Genomic DNA, 15865 nt, shown 5'->3' with positions numbered 1-15865 from the left:
GCGAAGCTGGCGCATGTTTTATGACTGCATGCCCTGCTCCAGGCGGTCCTCTCTCTCGACCTTGGACAGGTAAAGCTCCTCATACGTCTTGAAGACGTCGTAGCGGTTGGTATCCTGGAGCGTTTCTCCTGCAAACGTGATTTTCAGGCGGCTCACGAGATTTCGGCCGACGTTGTTTACGACAATATTATTTGCATGGCCTGAGATGGAGAGATCGAGACCGACCCTCAAGGAGCCAGGCACGAGCGTGACGCCTTCCGATAGCTTTGGGACCGCCACATATAGCGTCTCGCCTGGAGAGGCCGTCGACGGGTTGAGAGTGACCCGGTGAACAGTTCTCTCGGATTTCAACCCCAGAGGAGTTCTGGGTGTTCGTTGGGGGTCAAGTTTATCGCTGACTGACATCGTATACGTATATATACTATATATACATAAAGTGCGAAGCCGCGTGGCTATGGTGCGGACTGTTACACATGTCTAATATAGCATTGCACGAGTCATGTGCACGCATCATGGGTGATGTTGACGTTGACATTGACGATACCTTGCCGGGTGCGTCCGCCGATCGCGGAGCGGGGGACGACGAGACGACGCCCCTTATCCCGTTTAACCCCGACGATGGGGAGTCGATCCCAATGACGAGCACGTCATCGCGTATGCATGCTGCGCATAGCATGGCTACGCGAAGCGCAACGCAAACGACCGCTGAAACCTCGTTCACCACAGAGGGTGCAGCGACAAGACTCGGTCTCCATTCCCTCAGGGAGAAATACCTAGACCTTAACGAGAATCTGATACGGTTCCAGTCAGACCAGAGGGGGAAGACGCTAATACGGGTTCGTAACCTCGGCAAAGGGGGTTGGACTGAACCAAGACAGCTGTTCAATGAGGACGGGGGCGTTCGACAGGACGTTGCAAAGCTGAAAGGCTTCAAGCTGGCGATGGGGTCCGTGGCAGAGGTAGACGCGGTCATCCAGGAAAACACGGAACGAGTCAAAAAGCTGCAAGGGGTGGTAGCCGCAGACAGGGAGACCATCGACGACCCTAACACGTCAGAGAGTCGCCGCCAAGAGGCCCGTGAGCGCAGCGAGGAGAGGCTGTCCGAGATTGACGAACTAGAACGCGAAAACCGAGAGCTCGAGAACCAAAAGCCGCTAAGAGAGCGCATCAAAGCCATTTTCAAAAAGTACGGTTTCACCGTCACCGCTATCGGGTTGGCCGTAGCGACGACGATCGCGACCATTGTGACGTCGCTCGGCAAGTCGCTCTCCTCCGTGGCCAGAGGGGTCGGTAACGGGCGTAAGGCCATCGGGAAAAAGCTAGGCGAGCTTCTCCCTGGGCTAGTAGGCAGCATCGCGAACTTCGTGTTTAAGGCTGCAGGAGAAGCGGTGAAATGCCCTGGCGAAAATGCGTGGCTGCTCATTCTAGCCGTAGCCGCGTTCTTGGTTCGTCGAATGCAAAGCACCGCGAGTGCCGACTACCCCGCCCTGAGGGCGGTGTGGTCACTCTTTTCGCCCGGTCCGGCGGCAGTCATGCCATGCGCAGCGTGCGTACGTGGAGAGGGGGCAGGGGCCGCGCCTTCTGCGTGCTTCTTCGCAGGGACGGAAGCCTTGCTTCGCCGCCGGGACGGCACGCGGTCGATCCCAGGGTCAGTCACGTGTTGCACCTTAGGATGCCCACCGGCCATGTTATGAGCACCGACTGGCTTCGTCTCGGTGTTGATCGCGTTTGCGCCGAGCGTCATGGAGTCCGTGGCTTTCTGCAGCTTATTGTTGTAACCCACGACGCTTTGCGTGTTTATGACCAGATCGCTCGGCATCAGCCACACTCCTGGTGCGACCGCAAGACTCAGCCTCACCTTGGCCTCCTGCACGGCTAACTGGTACCTTTGCACGCTTTGAGCGATGTCGTTTTCTATGATCGCGTCTTCAAGTAGCTTCGTGAACTCCGCCTGCGCCTCCATGGCCGGCCCACCGGCCCCCGCGATAGAGGAACGGATGTTTACCTGCGCGCCAAGCACTGTGTGCACTGTGTGCACGGATCACGTGCACGTTGCGATACCCCTCCCACGGGTAGAACAAAAACACATCGCCTAGCCCGTGGTTCCGCCCGCCTTTCCATCGGAAGTCCGGCTTACGCGGCAAACCGAACTCTATACATAGACGCTCGAAAGCGGCCTTCTTGTAGGGGTTACCTTTTTTGCGGGCTGTCGCCAGGCAGGGGGGTGCCGAGCTCGTAGAGTATCCTCCGGGTGGTAAAGTAGACGTGAAACCTTAGAAATCCCCTGATGACAGAGGGGAGCGTGGCGAAAGCGGGGTCGACTAGGGACACCCCACATCCGGCGGTTGCGCACCAGACCGCAAAGTTGAGTTGCTGTGGCCAGTACCCATAGGAAGGCTCCCCAATGGGTACGCACATGACGCCCACCGCTCCGGCAAGCATCGGCGGCGACGTGCAAAGCTTCCGACTCCAGAAAATATGTGACACTCAGGCGATCCTAGACAACGATATGACGCATCATCGACAGGTGCGGAAGAAGTATAAGCGCGCCTTTGCCGTTACCCATGCTGTGTCTGTGGCATCCGGCATCGCTGCAGGGGCGCTTTCCAGCGCCGGGGTGGGGTTCTCTCTGAGTGGGATAGGGGTTCTGATCGGCGGTCCGCTGGCAGGGGTCGCTGGGCTGGTCGGTGTCGTGGGCGCGGTCGCGGGGGGTAGTCTCTAGGGGTCTTACGAGCAAGGTGGATAAACACGAAGACACGATGGTTTTAGCGGAGAGTAAGAAAAACTCGATCAGCGAGCAGGTCTCTAAGGCTCTGCAGGACGGGCATATCTCAGACGAAGAGTTTCGGCTAATACTTCAGGAACAAGAGAGATAGTACGCGCTAAAGGCCGCTATCAGAGCTCGACACCGCCTCGCACCGCGTGAGAAAAAAAGCAGGAAAGGGCCCTCCCTGGAGACACTCGAAAAGATGAAAAAGAGGCTGCGAGAAATTCGCGAGGAGTTCGGGAGTGAGGTGTTCGAGTAAAACTCAGGTTTAAACGACACGCCAGCGGCTTTGAATTTACGGCCGTTATTCCGCGCTCCGTAGGTTTTGCGTAGATTTATCCATCTACGCGAAGTGGTCCCGACGTAAATGGATAATTAGCAATCTACGCGGGGCCTCATCTGCATGAGACGGGGCTGGTGGGCTCGGTGGGGCGCGCCGCGCCTCCCAAGCCTAACATGGGGTTGGGGGGTCGGAGGGGGCCGCCGCGGCCCCCAGGGGGGTTTCACTCAAACCACCCAGTCCCCCCCAATACGGGAAAATTGGTGTCATTTACTTCTGGTGCTGTTCGAGTAGCATTACACTTTCGACGACGTGCTATTATCTAATATGATTTTCCAATGAATAGAAATTTCTATCCTTATAACTATTCCCTGATTCCCTACTCTCAGTCTGGGAGAGGTGTTATAAGCGTGTACTCAGGGCGGCACCCCTATGGACAAGGAGGCAACGGTGTAGGGGGTATGTTCCGCTTCTTATTCAGAATTGCTCCTATTCTTAAAACAGGTGCTAAAAAAGTGTTGAAAAGATTGCTAAATGCTAGCCTGGAAGCTGGAACGCAGATAGCTAACGATGTAGTCAACGGGGGGAGTCTAAAAAAATTCAGTTCAATCTAGAGAATTGGCTGCTGGGAAGGGTTTTCTCAAGGGGGCTATGGGAGATATTACTCAACGAGGTAATGGAAGAAGGTTACAAAAGAGAAAGAGAGCTGCCCCTAAGGTCAGTCCCCCTCCAACCAAGAAGCAGAGAACATCAACTCGTAGACTGAAGACCATCTTTGATTAAGTCATGTCCTGTGCACATTCACTATCCGCCCCTGGTGAAAACTCAAGCTTAAACATATTCCAAGTACCCCTAACAGATGTTTCTATCGTTAGAAGCAAATGGGTAGATTATGAACCTATTCAGAGTGAAATAAACCCTATAGAGTTTGTTATGAAACCTCTAGCTGATTACATAGATATTAATACGACTGAACTAAAGTTTGTAGTAAAGATTGTTAAACGCGATAATGGAGAATCAATTGGTGATGGTAAATACACTCACATAATGCCCTCTACTCCATGATCAAACAATTCACCATCAAAATCAACGATACCTTAGTTACGGAGCAATCAGATACCCAAGCTTACAACAGTTATATCAAGACACTTCTCAACTTTACAGATCAAGTCAAAAATTCCTATTTGACCAAATCCCTCTATTACAAAGACAAAGCTGATAATTTTGATGCAACAAATAACACCGCAACTACCAATCCTGGTCTAAAAAAGAGAGGGACGTTCACTAGGGGTAGTGCGGAAGAGGGTATGGTTGGTGTACCACTCTGCGATGTGTTCAATATTGATAAATTACTGCTAGATGGGATGAAAATAAAAGTAAGAATCAATCTAAACAGCGACGCATTCGTAATTATGGGAGGTGAAGACCCTATTAACTGTAGACTGAAAATCGTCTCAAGCATGCTCCGCGTACGCACCGTACGCGTGTCCGATAGCACCAGGCTTAATCACGTAAAAATAATGTCGGGGCCTAAGGTACTTCCTGCAGTTTACACATTGACGAGAACACCCACGCATTCAAGAATCGTTGCGAGGGGTGTGATGAACCACATAGAAACGCATTTGTGCAATGGGCTCATACCACAGTGTTTCGTGTTTGTTGTGGTAAGGAACGATGCATTCAACGGAAACTTTGCTAGAAACCCCTTGAATTTCCAGCTACATGATCTAGACGCATTCAGAGTAACTGTGAATGGGGAAGAAGCACCATACTCACTCATTGATTTGAGTGGTGGAAAGAATATTGATGGTTACAATACACTGTTCTGGAAGTGGGGAGATGAATTGTGGTCATGGCCTAGACATAGACAGGGAAGAATGGGAAAATGGATATGCGCTTATGCGACTAGACCTCACACCAGCGGGAAGCGGTCACCCTGACCACCTGATAACACACAGAACGGGGAACGTTAACCTTTACATGACGTTTGCGAAAGATACTGAGGCATTGCTGAATTTAATCGTGTACGCTGAGTTTCAAAATCATTTGGAGATAGACGGTAATAGGAGAGTGATCAACGATCTGTCTCAGGGAACATAAACGGAAAAATGCATACTACACAAGAGTTATGGGATGTATCACTGCAAGACCCTGTCCTCGAACATATTATGTATGGGGTTTTTCCAAAAGATAGACTGCCTATCTTAAACACATACCCTGCAGCGTTGATTGCTAATACCGATGAACACGATCTACCTGGCACTCATTGGGTTGCCATGTACTCTATGTCTAAGGAAGAGAGCGAGTTCTTTTGTAGCTATGGTATAACACAAGAGACGTATGGCATGGAGGATTATCTAAAGAGAGAAGTAACAATTTACAACGATATGCCACTCCAAGGACTCACATCTGATACATGCGGAGACTATTGCTTGTATTACCTTCTTCATAGGGCACGTAATATTGATTTACGGACTATTCAAAGAAAATTTAGAAAATTTGACACACGATGGAATGATGTTCAAGTAGCTAGAGTCATACATCGTTATTTCAATTCTACTGTATTTTCGAATAGATTCAGTAATGTAGACAAAAATCAAACCTGTGTAACTTTTAAACGTTATCGTAATCAATAAACATATTTTCATTAAAGTACTCTTTCTGTTCTATTAAAAGGGTATGGGGGTTGCATCTAGGGTTAATAACTGAGAACCTCTCGTGGTGGCAACATGTACTGTTTTAAATGTCCTAGTAGTATCATCATATCGGGCCCTAGTCAGAGTGGGAAAACAACGTTCACTAAAAAAATTATCCATCATAAAAACACTCAACACTCTTTTCGAAAAACCTTTACGTAAAGTAGTTTACTGTTATGGTCAATGGCAAGAGAGCTTCGAGGAAATGAGAAACCTTGTGACGTTTATAGAAGGACATTCCAAATCTGTTCCCAACAAATTCTCGTCCAGGTTTATTGATTTTGGATGACCTCATGAGAAACTGTGGGATGATGAATGTAGACTGGATCTATTCACCAAAATATCCCACCATTGTGATGTAACGTGTATTTATCTGACGCAGAACCTATTCCCACCTGGTAAATTATCGCGCAGTATATCTTTGAACTCCCATTACATTATAGTTTTCAATAATCCTAGGGATAAGTTAGGATTACGAACACTAGCACAGCAAGCATTTTCAGGGCACGTTCCCGATGTGATGGAGAGTTTCCAAGACGCAACATCTCAACCATTTGGCTATCTCATGATGGATCTACATCCACGTACCCCTCAAATTCAACGTTTACGTACTAACGTAATACCTAACAAGGATTCCTACCCAGTAATTTATGTGAATAATAAAAAAAAAAACAGATAAAACAGACCAACCAATTCCATTAGAGCTTAGTTAACTACGAGACATCAGAGAACCCACATCGGGATAAAAAGTATGGGAAGTAGAAATAAATCGACAACCAAGAAACGAGGGAATAGAAGAACTGTTCACACCAAGTCTAGACTCGATAGACATTTAACTTTTCTTTGTACCTGTTTTAAGAGCAGGGGAAAAGCTAGAAAAGATATCATAGCAACTGCTAACAAGCAACAAATGGAAGCGATTGGAGAGGTGGCTCTCAATGTTCTTAAAGGGAATGTAATGGTACCTACTAAGTCATTTAAGCGCCTGAAGCCGCACAAGTCAAAGCTCCTATTCCTGACGCAAAAAACACCAAGTTTAAAAAAGAAAAAAGAAGTTCTAAACCAGAAAGGGGTTTTCTAGAAGCTTTAGCCTCTATAATAGCACCGTTAGCTTCTAGTTTACTAGGAAAACTTTTAAAATGAAACACTCACAAAAGATGATGCTTATCCCCGAACAGTTGATGAAAAGCATAGAAATGAAACATAGGGTAACATCTCCCCCTCAGCTACCTGCTTTGACAAGATTAGATCAAGAAATGGAAAGCATAAGAAACTCAATGCTACCAGACGATGAAAAGGTGTTACTACTAGAACAGTTATTACATAGATCTAGAGGGATGGTAAATCAAATGAAAGCTGAAAACACAGTAACACCTACCGTAGTAACAGAAACGCTACAACCCCTCCCACCTACTCCTCAATACCAAGTTATAGACCCAGCTTAAAATTTGATAATCCCCAAGACACACCTCTTAGGGCACAACAGTCTAAGGAGGGTAAACCTAAAACCCCTGTTAAAAGGAGAAAACACCCTGAGAACCCCTACAAAGCGGATGAAAGCCTTCTAACCCCTACAAGAAGAAATAAAAAACAACAAAGTAACACCAGGACTCCCCTGGTGGCTAGGTTACAAAGCAATAGAAAATGGGAAGCTTACTAAAGCAATAGTAATATTGATCAATAGTTGATCAAGTTTGATATGTATGAAAGAGTATCGACGACATTATGAGAGTATTGACGACATTACTAAAGCAGAACCATTTACCCTATGCAACGAGAACGTGCTTCTACAACGTATAGAAAAGGCTGTGAAGGGTTTAAACAAATATACTGAAAGAGCGTATTGGCTATGGCAGGATCTACTAGATTTCCTTGGCTTACTCCACCCTTGTGAGCAAGAATGGATTGACAAAATGTCCCAGGAGGAAGTGCGGGCCTACATTGAAAATGCTGTTCTCTTACCAAACCAGTTCTGCAAAACCTGCTGGGCATGGATGGATTGCATTATTAATGGAGTCGATGAGGTGGATAGATGCTTAGGACAACCGGATAATCAAGTTTGATGTATTGTGTGATAATGTATATAAACTCAGTCTGAACAAGATAACATCAGTTAACAGATCAACCCGATATCTCAACATGAACAAGTGCGAACTCTGCAACAAAGACACTGAAACCCACGTGGCTGAAAGTGGTAGATATGTAAGATGTAGTGACTGGAAAGAATGCCCTTTCTTCTGCAACGAGAATGATCTACACTACTACAAACAAGCTCTACATGAGAAAGTCATCCCACTCTACAAAGTGTGCAAAAGTGGAACGAAGATCCTATGTAAACACGATAAAGTACCAACACTCAGGATATCAAGATCAGTGAAGAATCCTGGAAGACCCTACTTCAGCTGCAGACAAAAGGACAAGTGCAAATATTTCCAATGGGGAGATGAACAGCCTATTGATAACTTCTACACGCCAAACACAGTCTACAATCAAAGCACAGCTTACAATCCAAACACAGTCTACACGCCTCTATACTTTAAGTAATGGAAAATTAAAAAAAAAAAAAAAACATCTTTTCAACTGTATATAATTTGAATAAAGTCATTGGTATTCACTCTGAATCGTTTGCATTTCATTTCTTTTCTTAATCCCTTCCCACCCCCTCCCCCTCCTATATTGTATAAACCAGTTTTACTAGTCTCATCCTCGCTCTGATTGGTCGCCATATGCCCTATTGTATAAACCGGTTTTACTAGTCTCATCTTCGCTCTGATTGGTCGCCATTGTTCTCGATGCCTTATATTTGAGCTACCACTCGGACGGTTCTGTTGGATCAGTAACACTCACGCAGTACACATCTCTCCCCAGTCTCCACAACAATATCCCCTCCCTAACTATTGGAATATATTAAAGTTATCTTGACTGAATACATTAACACTCAGTCCTCTCGAATATATTAAACCTAAATAAAAAGTGATAATGAAAAAAAAATGAAAGTAAAAATGAAAAAAAACCACACCCTACTCTCATGCATAATATAAGCTCATGCATAAATTCTCCTGGTCATCCCCCCTATACTACTAACGCAAAATAAGAAAGACAAAAAGTACAAATTAAAAAGGGTGTGCATTTTATGTTTTCTTTCTATAAGGGAAGTTTAACATGAGGATCACGTTCAATTTTTTTTTTGACTCTAAAATCTCCAAAACATTGAATGGCGGAATGTTACACGAACCCAAAGGGCAGCCGCATCTAAACTCAAACTAAGTTTTAGCACCCTTTATCGAAGCAGGCCGCCATGCCAGAGCCTACACCTGAAAACAGTATCTACCAAATATGCAAAACGGGCGTGGAAAGCATCTCAAATAAATTCCCAGCATAAGAGAATAAAAGGAACGATAAAACGAACACGAAACCCAACTTACAGCAGTGTCGCTCTTTATAGCTTTTCTAAAACAATAAAAGTAAAAACATTCCCAAGCGAAAGGCTCGTTAATGGACGCCATTGAAGATAACATCATCAAACGTTTCCTTTTTGCTTTTTGGAGACTCATCCATGTACATGCTTGCGTACTCGATGACTGATAAATATATATCTATGTCTATGGTATGGAAAAGTGATGACTCACCCTCCTGCTCCTAGGCACCACCCTCCTCCCTAGGCACGCGCCTGTGATGGGGATGGCAAAGTGACGACTCACCCTTTTAATAAGAACCACCACGCTTCCTTCAAGTGCAATCGGCCATAACGCGCGTATTCTGTGTTTGTAGAGGCTGTTATTGCTGAGTCGGGGATTTTGAAGTCCTGCATTCCAAGGCTCTCGCTGCATTTCGGACGCGGAGGAGGAAAAAAAAATCCTGAAGAATAAATTAATTGCTATTTGTGTAGTATTACCCTTTTAGACTTAACTTGGACAGCCATTGTCAGCCATAGCTCTGTTATTGTTTTAACCAGGTTGAAAGTAGAATTATAAGAACTAATATTAAAACAACCACCAAAAATACATTTAATGTATTATTTTCCAAACTTTATCAAGATTATTGCAACAGCTTTCCCAAATTAGTCGTACCGTCGTGTTCGAATACAGATAGTTTAAAGACTGGGACCGCCGTTGTCTCATGCATATCTACACTTTTTCTTGGGTTTTATTTCGCGAATGTTTTCGAAATTGAACTTCCGCCTTAACACCACTGTGCTAGATTTCCAGCTTGTTTTTGTGAGCCCACAGTACGTTCCCCCATCAACGCCTGGATAACTGGTCTGGTACGCGCGATGACCACAAAAACCAAGTCGCATAGCTATACCATAAAACTATTCCAATAGAATCAAAAAGCCCAATTGACGAGCTCTCGATTAGTAAAAAAACATATAAAAAACACAACGACAACGACGTTGACGCCGATATCAATGATGATGATAATGCTTAATCTTAGTTATGAATTTCTTACACTTATAAACACGTCTACAATACTTCATTCCAGGCCAGATGATAGTTGAGGCCCTCTTCTTAATGTTCTCATATTGATCATTAAGATGTTTACGTAAACCAGCGAAAAATCCAAAGTATATCCGATAGACGATCTGATCAGCGCACAGTAAATAAACGAAATATCAGCAGTTGTAACACCGCTTTTTTTAGCTGTCACAGAGCGCTAAGCCGTCTTATGGCTTTCTTCACCAGGACGCAATGTGTAAAGGGTCTGAGGCAAAATTTAAAATTCCAGACTTTTAAGAGGTATGGAATTTATCTGAATATCTGTTAAAAAATAAGGCACTTCCCTAAGCCCTTTCCACCAGGCGCTAGATAATGTAAATAATGACTGTATTTAGATTCCTTGCCATATTTTTATATTATAACATAGTACTCATAGAAACTTGAGAATGGTTGGCTTTACCCGCATAAGGTGTCCAAGGCATGTCTTCACACTGTGTCTCTAGGAATGACACGTCATCTAATGCTAGCGCTGGACCGGTTGAGAACGCTTGAAATATGACCTGAAATGATACCAAAAGTCGTCATGTTTTGTATGACAATAAGGGACCATTCGACACCCGACAGAAGGGTTTATCAATAGAGACCTTAAAAAAACATTTTGAAAATCGTTTAAAATAGTGTTTATAAGATAGTTTATGTACTTTACTGGTGAAAAAAAGGAGAAAGAAATCGAAAGCCTTACCCGTTTGTGTATATCTACCTGTAGATAACTTACGTGCAGACCCCAGCTGCTACACAGTAAAAACGACTAGCTTTTAGGGAATATCGCGATGATGTCATCATTTAATAAGTTCAAAATGGTGCAACCTGTACCCGAGTGCTAGAATCGGGGTATCTTAAGGTCTCTATAAAAAGGATGTCACGTTTACCTTTATAAAGACTGGGCAGAAAACGGAGACAGAAAAGGAAGCAGAGACTAAAGCGCTCATGTTGCATCCGTGTGAAAATCAACACGAAGGCCAAGCAAGCGGAGAGCTAGTAAAGAAACCTTTCCGTTCCTTTATTCTCTGTTCTTTCCTTCACTTACTTTTCTTTCTCACTCTCACACGCGGAGTGAAGAATCTTACGTCTCTGTTTCCTTTTCATGGTAAAGACCTCAAGGAGGCTACTTCATTTCATATAAAGAAGTCAAGTTAAGCCGAGGGAGATCTACCTATATAAGGAATTTAGATTTAGCCTTATAACAAAGGTAGATCTATTTATATAGAAAGTTAGGTTTTACCGTATAAGTAAGGTAGATCTGTTCATATAACAAAGCTAGGATTACATTTATAAGAAAAATAGACAGCTCTGCATGGGTTTTCTTATATTCAGGTTTTTTGCAAAACAAACATTCCAGCATCGCCCTTTAATGCTGCTACTTTCCAAGTGCACATTCCTTCGTTTTTACTCTGTTAATGTATACCTGTATTCTTTGTAAGAGGGTAATTGAGAAAGATTACGAACGGTATCTTGTGGATAGCCAGCGCTCCTCGACTTTCAGCGTTCGAAGTGAACTTGAGCGTTTAGATTTCTGTGTACACAACACAAGCGCATACATATGCAGAAGTAATCGTGATCTGCTGATTAAAAGGAGAAATTGGGAAAAGAGCCTAGTCTTTTTGGATACAACTTTGGCAAATAAATAAAAGAACGGAATTTACTGTTAAGTTCTGTTTATATATGTAGAGAGTTGTTCCTGATTTTATACACATATCAGGATGGTTCCCATATACTAGGTCTTTACTTTCGGGTCAAGTTATTGTCAAAATCAATACGAGAAATAAACATTTCTAAATAAACAAAGCAGTCCGCCATTAGTGAGAAACCGAAATTTGTACCTTTATTACTTACTTCTTATACATGTAGTACTAGTCCCCCCAAGCTCTCGCAAATAAATATACAAATTTGATAGCCAGAGCACCTGCATATCACGAAAAGTTAAAATCTAGCTGTCCAACTGTAACCAATCATTATTAGGAACTCGCGAATGTAAGCGTTGCTTCAATTGCACCAAATTAAGCAATGTTTTTATCGTCATTTTATTGTAGTCTTGAGTTACAAAGAACCAATTTGGTTAGTTTTATATTGTTCCAACACTTGTGGCAAACGCCAGTCTTCAGTTTCCGGCCAGTCATGAACTCTATTGTACAAAGCCCTCTGTAAGACTAACAATTCTCGATCTAATTTATTTCTTTTTCCGCTGCCGAAGGTTTTGGGTTTGTGCATGCGCATTCTTGGCCGCATCACTGCAATGAATGACGATTTTGCCCGGTCTAGCACTCTTAAAGGGACTTGATGTTGATTTCCTCGTCAGCGACTTGTTTCTTCAGCAGTTTGATGTCTCGTTGCAGCTGCTGTATTTGGCTTCTGAATTCAGGATGCTTCTCGTCCCTGATTTTGCATGCTCTTCTAGAAGAGCAGGGATTGTTTTTACACATCGTTTTAGTATGGCCTAAAGTATGGCAGACTGCACATAGGCGAGCTCTTGTTGCAGATAATGGCGCGAAATCTTGATCTTCTTTAGCTCTTCGCTGGCGCTCTCTAATCGAGTTTGTAAGACATGAAGATTCTCACAAACTTCTTTATTTTTTTTACTCAAAAGGACTGCAGTCGCTGTGCTAGGTTGCGGATAGATGAGTTGGACATTCTCCTCTGCACGCTTTAGTCGGGGCGGGACGTCTATCTTGCGTAGCTTCCTGGGATAAGGGGAATTTACTTCTTTAGCCACGATGAATACCTTTTTTTAGTCCCGATCTGGGATGCCTTGTGCAGATCTCATCATTTCTGTAAGGGCGAAACCATCGTTGGCGTAACGTTAACAAACTATTCGTCCTTGTCTTTGTAACTAATTCTAATGGAATTCTGGTCCAAATCCAAAAGAGATGAGCAATTCTTTTGTATATTTAGGATAAGGCTCTCAGTGGTGATACGTTCCAGCAAAAATGTGGCAAACCTCTTCCCTCCACAGTATTCGACTTTCACCTTGAGTGCCATTCAAGACACAAGTGCACAGGTGTAGACACAAGACACGAGTGCATTCTGTAGCTATTTTACTGCTGATCATCTTAGGATTGGTCCAAACTTGTCCGAAACCTGTCAACAACTTATCAAGAAGCTTTTCATGGTGGTCCCGGCTCGACGCGCATGACTGTTATCTGAACCCGCAGTGGCTCAAGTATGTATGGCTGAATCCTGGTGTTTGAAGCTATGTAAATGTTTACAGACACCTCAAAAAGCATGGTATACTTTTGCACACCTTGATTAGCTTTTTATTTGCGATTATTTGCCCATTAACACTATGGATCATCCAGATGCAACATAATTTGTGTATACACTTCAAAGAGAACATCCCTCTGTATTTTAGGGTAACTCTATGCATTACCTGTATTGTGTGTGCCATCTTTTCCATCGATAACTGCACATAAGTCCATTCCTTGGTTCGTCGACTAGTAGTGCTAAGCTGGACATCGGTCCCATTACCTTCACGCCTCATGCGTATGCGGAGTTCGGCGTTGTTGCCGAGCCCAATGTAGTACCAGAACCTTAGACAGCGCCACTTGCCGGCCGGGAAGACTGGGGAGAGGAGCAGACTGGGAGAAGATGCCCTTCTCTTTAAGAATAGATACCTACCTATTTTATAGAAAAAAAAACAGCACGTTATTTATTTCACACCTTCTCTCTGAAGAAATTGCTTGTGGTCTCTAACTTGTCCAGTACCGGTTTTGAAGTTGCGTGCGACCAAAACTCCAAATGAAACTAACATTATAAGAATGCCAGACCCGATATGATTTGGGTGTAAAGCCTATTAAAGGATTTAATTGCTTGAGGGTTTTAATAATGAAGTAACATTTCCATACTTTTATTTGGACGTTGCGGAATCGCACTTTTACTGCTTGATAACTGCCAGCCTTCACCGATGTCCCATCGTCCACAAGAACTCTCAAACGAGCAGGAGACGGGCACTTCAAATAAAAAAAGCGGAAATGCGTATGAACTATTAGCCCCGACCATTCACTTCACCCCGACCATGTACCTTGAAGATGGTACCATTTTTTCAACCAGCCTTTATCAAGTATGTTACACATGCCGACGATTCTTGGCGTATTGTTAAGTGTTAAAGAATGACGATCAGTTACCCCTTCAATGTTTATTTGACACTTTTGAAAAAAAATTGAAATAACCATATAATCAAAAGTATCCCTGTCAATGAATTAACAAATGGAAATGGATACTTATTGGGCTTTTATAAGACTTCAGAGCGGCCGCTCTGACTCACAATTGCCACTGCGTCACTTACTTTGCTGCTCAACCATGCTACATCTTCCCTCCAACAAAGCGAGGTCATCAAGAGCAATATCACCCAGATTACCGTCACCCCGTATGCCCTCAATAACAAACTGCAAGGAAAAACAAGGCATCATGATGTCAAGAACGTGAAAAGCCACATATTTTGGGATGACAATTGATAAGGGGCATCCAGCCATCCAATATTACGGCGCTTACCTTGAATTCGCCTTTGATATCTATCATAGTTTGACCAAGAATCCAGCGGTCTCCCATATTCCCTGCCATGCGCCACACGACCTGTTGTGTGGTTCTAGTGAAGGCGAGTACGCTAAGTGAGCCCACGTGCTCTCCATACATGTGATACCAGAACTGGATGCATACCGCTGAACCCGGATCCATCCAGTCACTCGAGAGCCAGGCCTTGGATCCCAGAGCCACGCGGGACGCCTCGATGTAGACAAAGGAGCCTAGAAGAGTTAGAGTTCATTGCGTGACTCAAAATTATTAATGAGTTTTTTAATAGCGTCAGAAAAGGCCGGACGGGAAAAATATTGGATTTTGAATGAACAACATCCCTTCTTTTGTACCTTTGTTAGAATGCGTAGTATGGTCCAATGACGGACCCGTGTCTCCACTGGGAGTTCTACCAGTCGCCAAGTCCCAGCGCATGCGCGTAGTGTTGTCATGCCGCAGACCACAAAGACCGCTGTCAAAGTCGCATCGACCTTTAAGGCATATGTTAAGATGTCCATAGTCCAGCAAAACAAACGAACATATTTAACAGTAATACACGTTCTTGGTTAATGCTGCGAGAAACTTACTATATCTGACTAACATGATCTTAATAAGTCTGCGAGTTTACAAGAGGATAATTCCCAAGTGTGACATTCTCCTTGCAGATAGGGACGCTCTGCCAAACTGTAATTCTCGAGTTATAATAAACATTACTAAGGCTAAGTTCAAACGTTGTATTACACATGAGCCGTATTCAATGTAAATACATGCAAATGAATCGAGTCGATTGTTTCATTTTCATTTGCTTGCATTTGCATTGAATAAGGCTCATGGATAGTACGATGTTTGAAAGTAGCCTTATAATAAACATAACTTTGTCTTGTTACCACACATCTTAGCGGATATCCAGTTTTTTTTGCCTCTAGGAATAACATGCTCCTTAACCCTAATAAGTGCAAGGAGTTGTCTGTTGACTTTCTCCACTACAATAATATCATGTGTCAGCCTATTTTGATCAGCAATTTCAAGTTACTCGGTGTTTATTTGTCTTAAGACCTGACTTGGGCAAAACATGTGATTACGTGGTTAAGAAGGCCAACAGTCGCCAATATGCCCTACGCAG

At 43.8% G+C, this 15865-nt stretch overlaps 1 protein-coding gene and 1 pseudogene across 1 annotated transcript; one reads left to right on the top strand and one right to left on the bottom strand.

Annotated features, from left to right (window-relative positions):
• The first annotated feature begins 3277 nt into the window (after window positions 1-3277).
• Window positions 3278-5409, top strand: LOC125563207 (annotated as a pseudogene).
• Window positions 5410-10595: 5186 nt separating this feature from the next.
• On the bottom strand, window positions 10596-15636 carry LOC5502227 (MAM and LDL-receptor class A domain-containing protein 1). The gene is made up of 7 exons (XM_048727302.1): window positions 15630-15636; window positions 15096-15233; window positions 14725-14975; window positions 14519-14618; window positions 14079-14183; window positions 13604-13851; window positions 10596-10739 (listed from the first exon to the last, which is right to left on the bottom strand). The coding sequence occupies exons 1-7, from the start codon at window positions 15634-15636 to the stop codon at window positions 10596-10598; spliced, it is 993 nt and encodes a 330-aa protein (XP_048583259.1).
• Window positions 15637-15865: the final 229 nt, after the last annotated feature.

Source organism: Nematostella vectensis, chromosome 5 (assembly GCF_932526225.1).
Source record: "Nematostella vectensis chromosome 5, jaNemVect1.1, whole genome shotgun sequence".
NCBI classification, from domain to species: domain Eukaryota; kingdom Metazoa; phylum Cnidaria; class Anthozoa; order Actiniaria; family Edwardsiidae; genus Nematostella; species Nematostella vectensis.
This window is presented reverse-complemented; position numbering and strand designations above follow the sequence as displayed.

Bases quoted from the DNA above. Each gene is read 5' to 3' on its own strand.
- LOC5502227 (XM_048727302.1), bottom strand. The intron at 13,852-14,078 runs GTATGGAAATGT...TCTATAAAATAG, and splicing joins TCCGCAACGTCCAAATAAAA to GTAGGTATCTATTCTTAAAG. The intron at 10,740-13,603 runs GTAATGCATAGA...GTATCATTTCAG, and splicing joins AGATGGCACACACAATACAG to GTCATATTTCAAGCGTTCTC.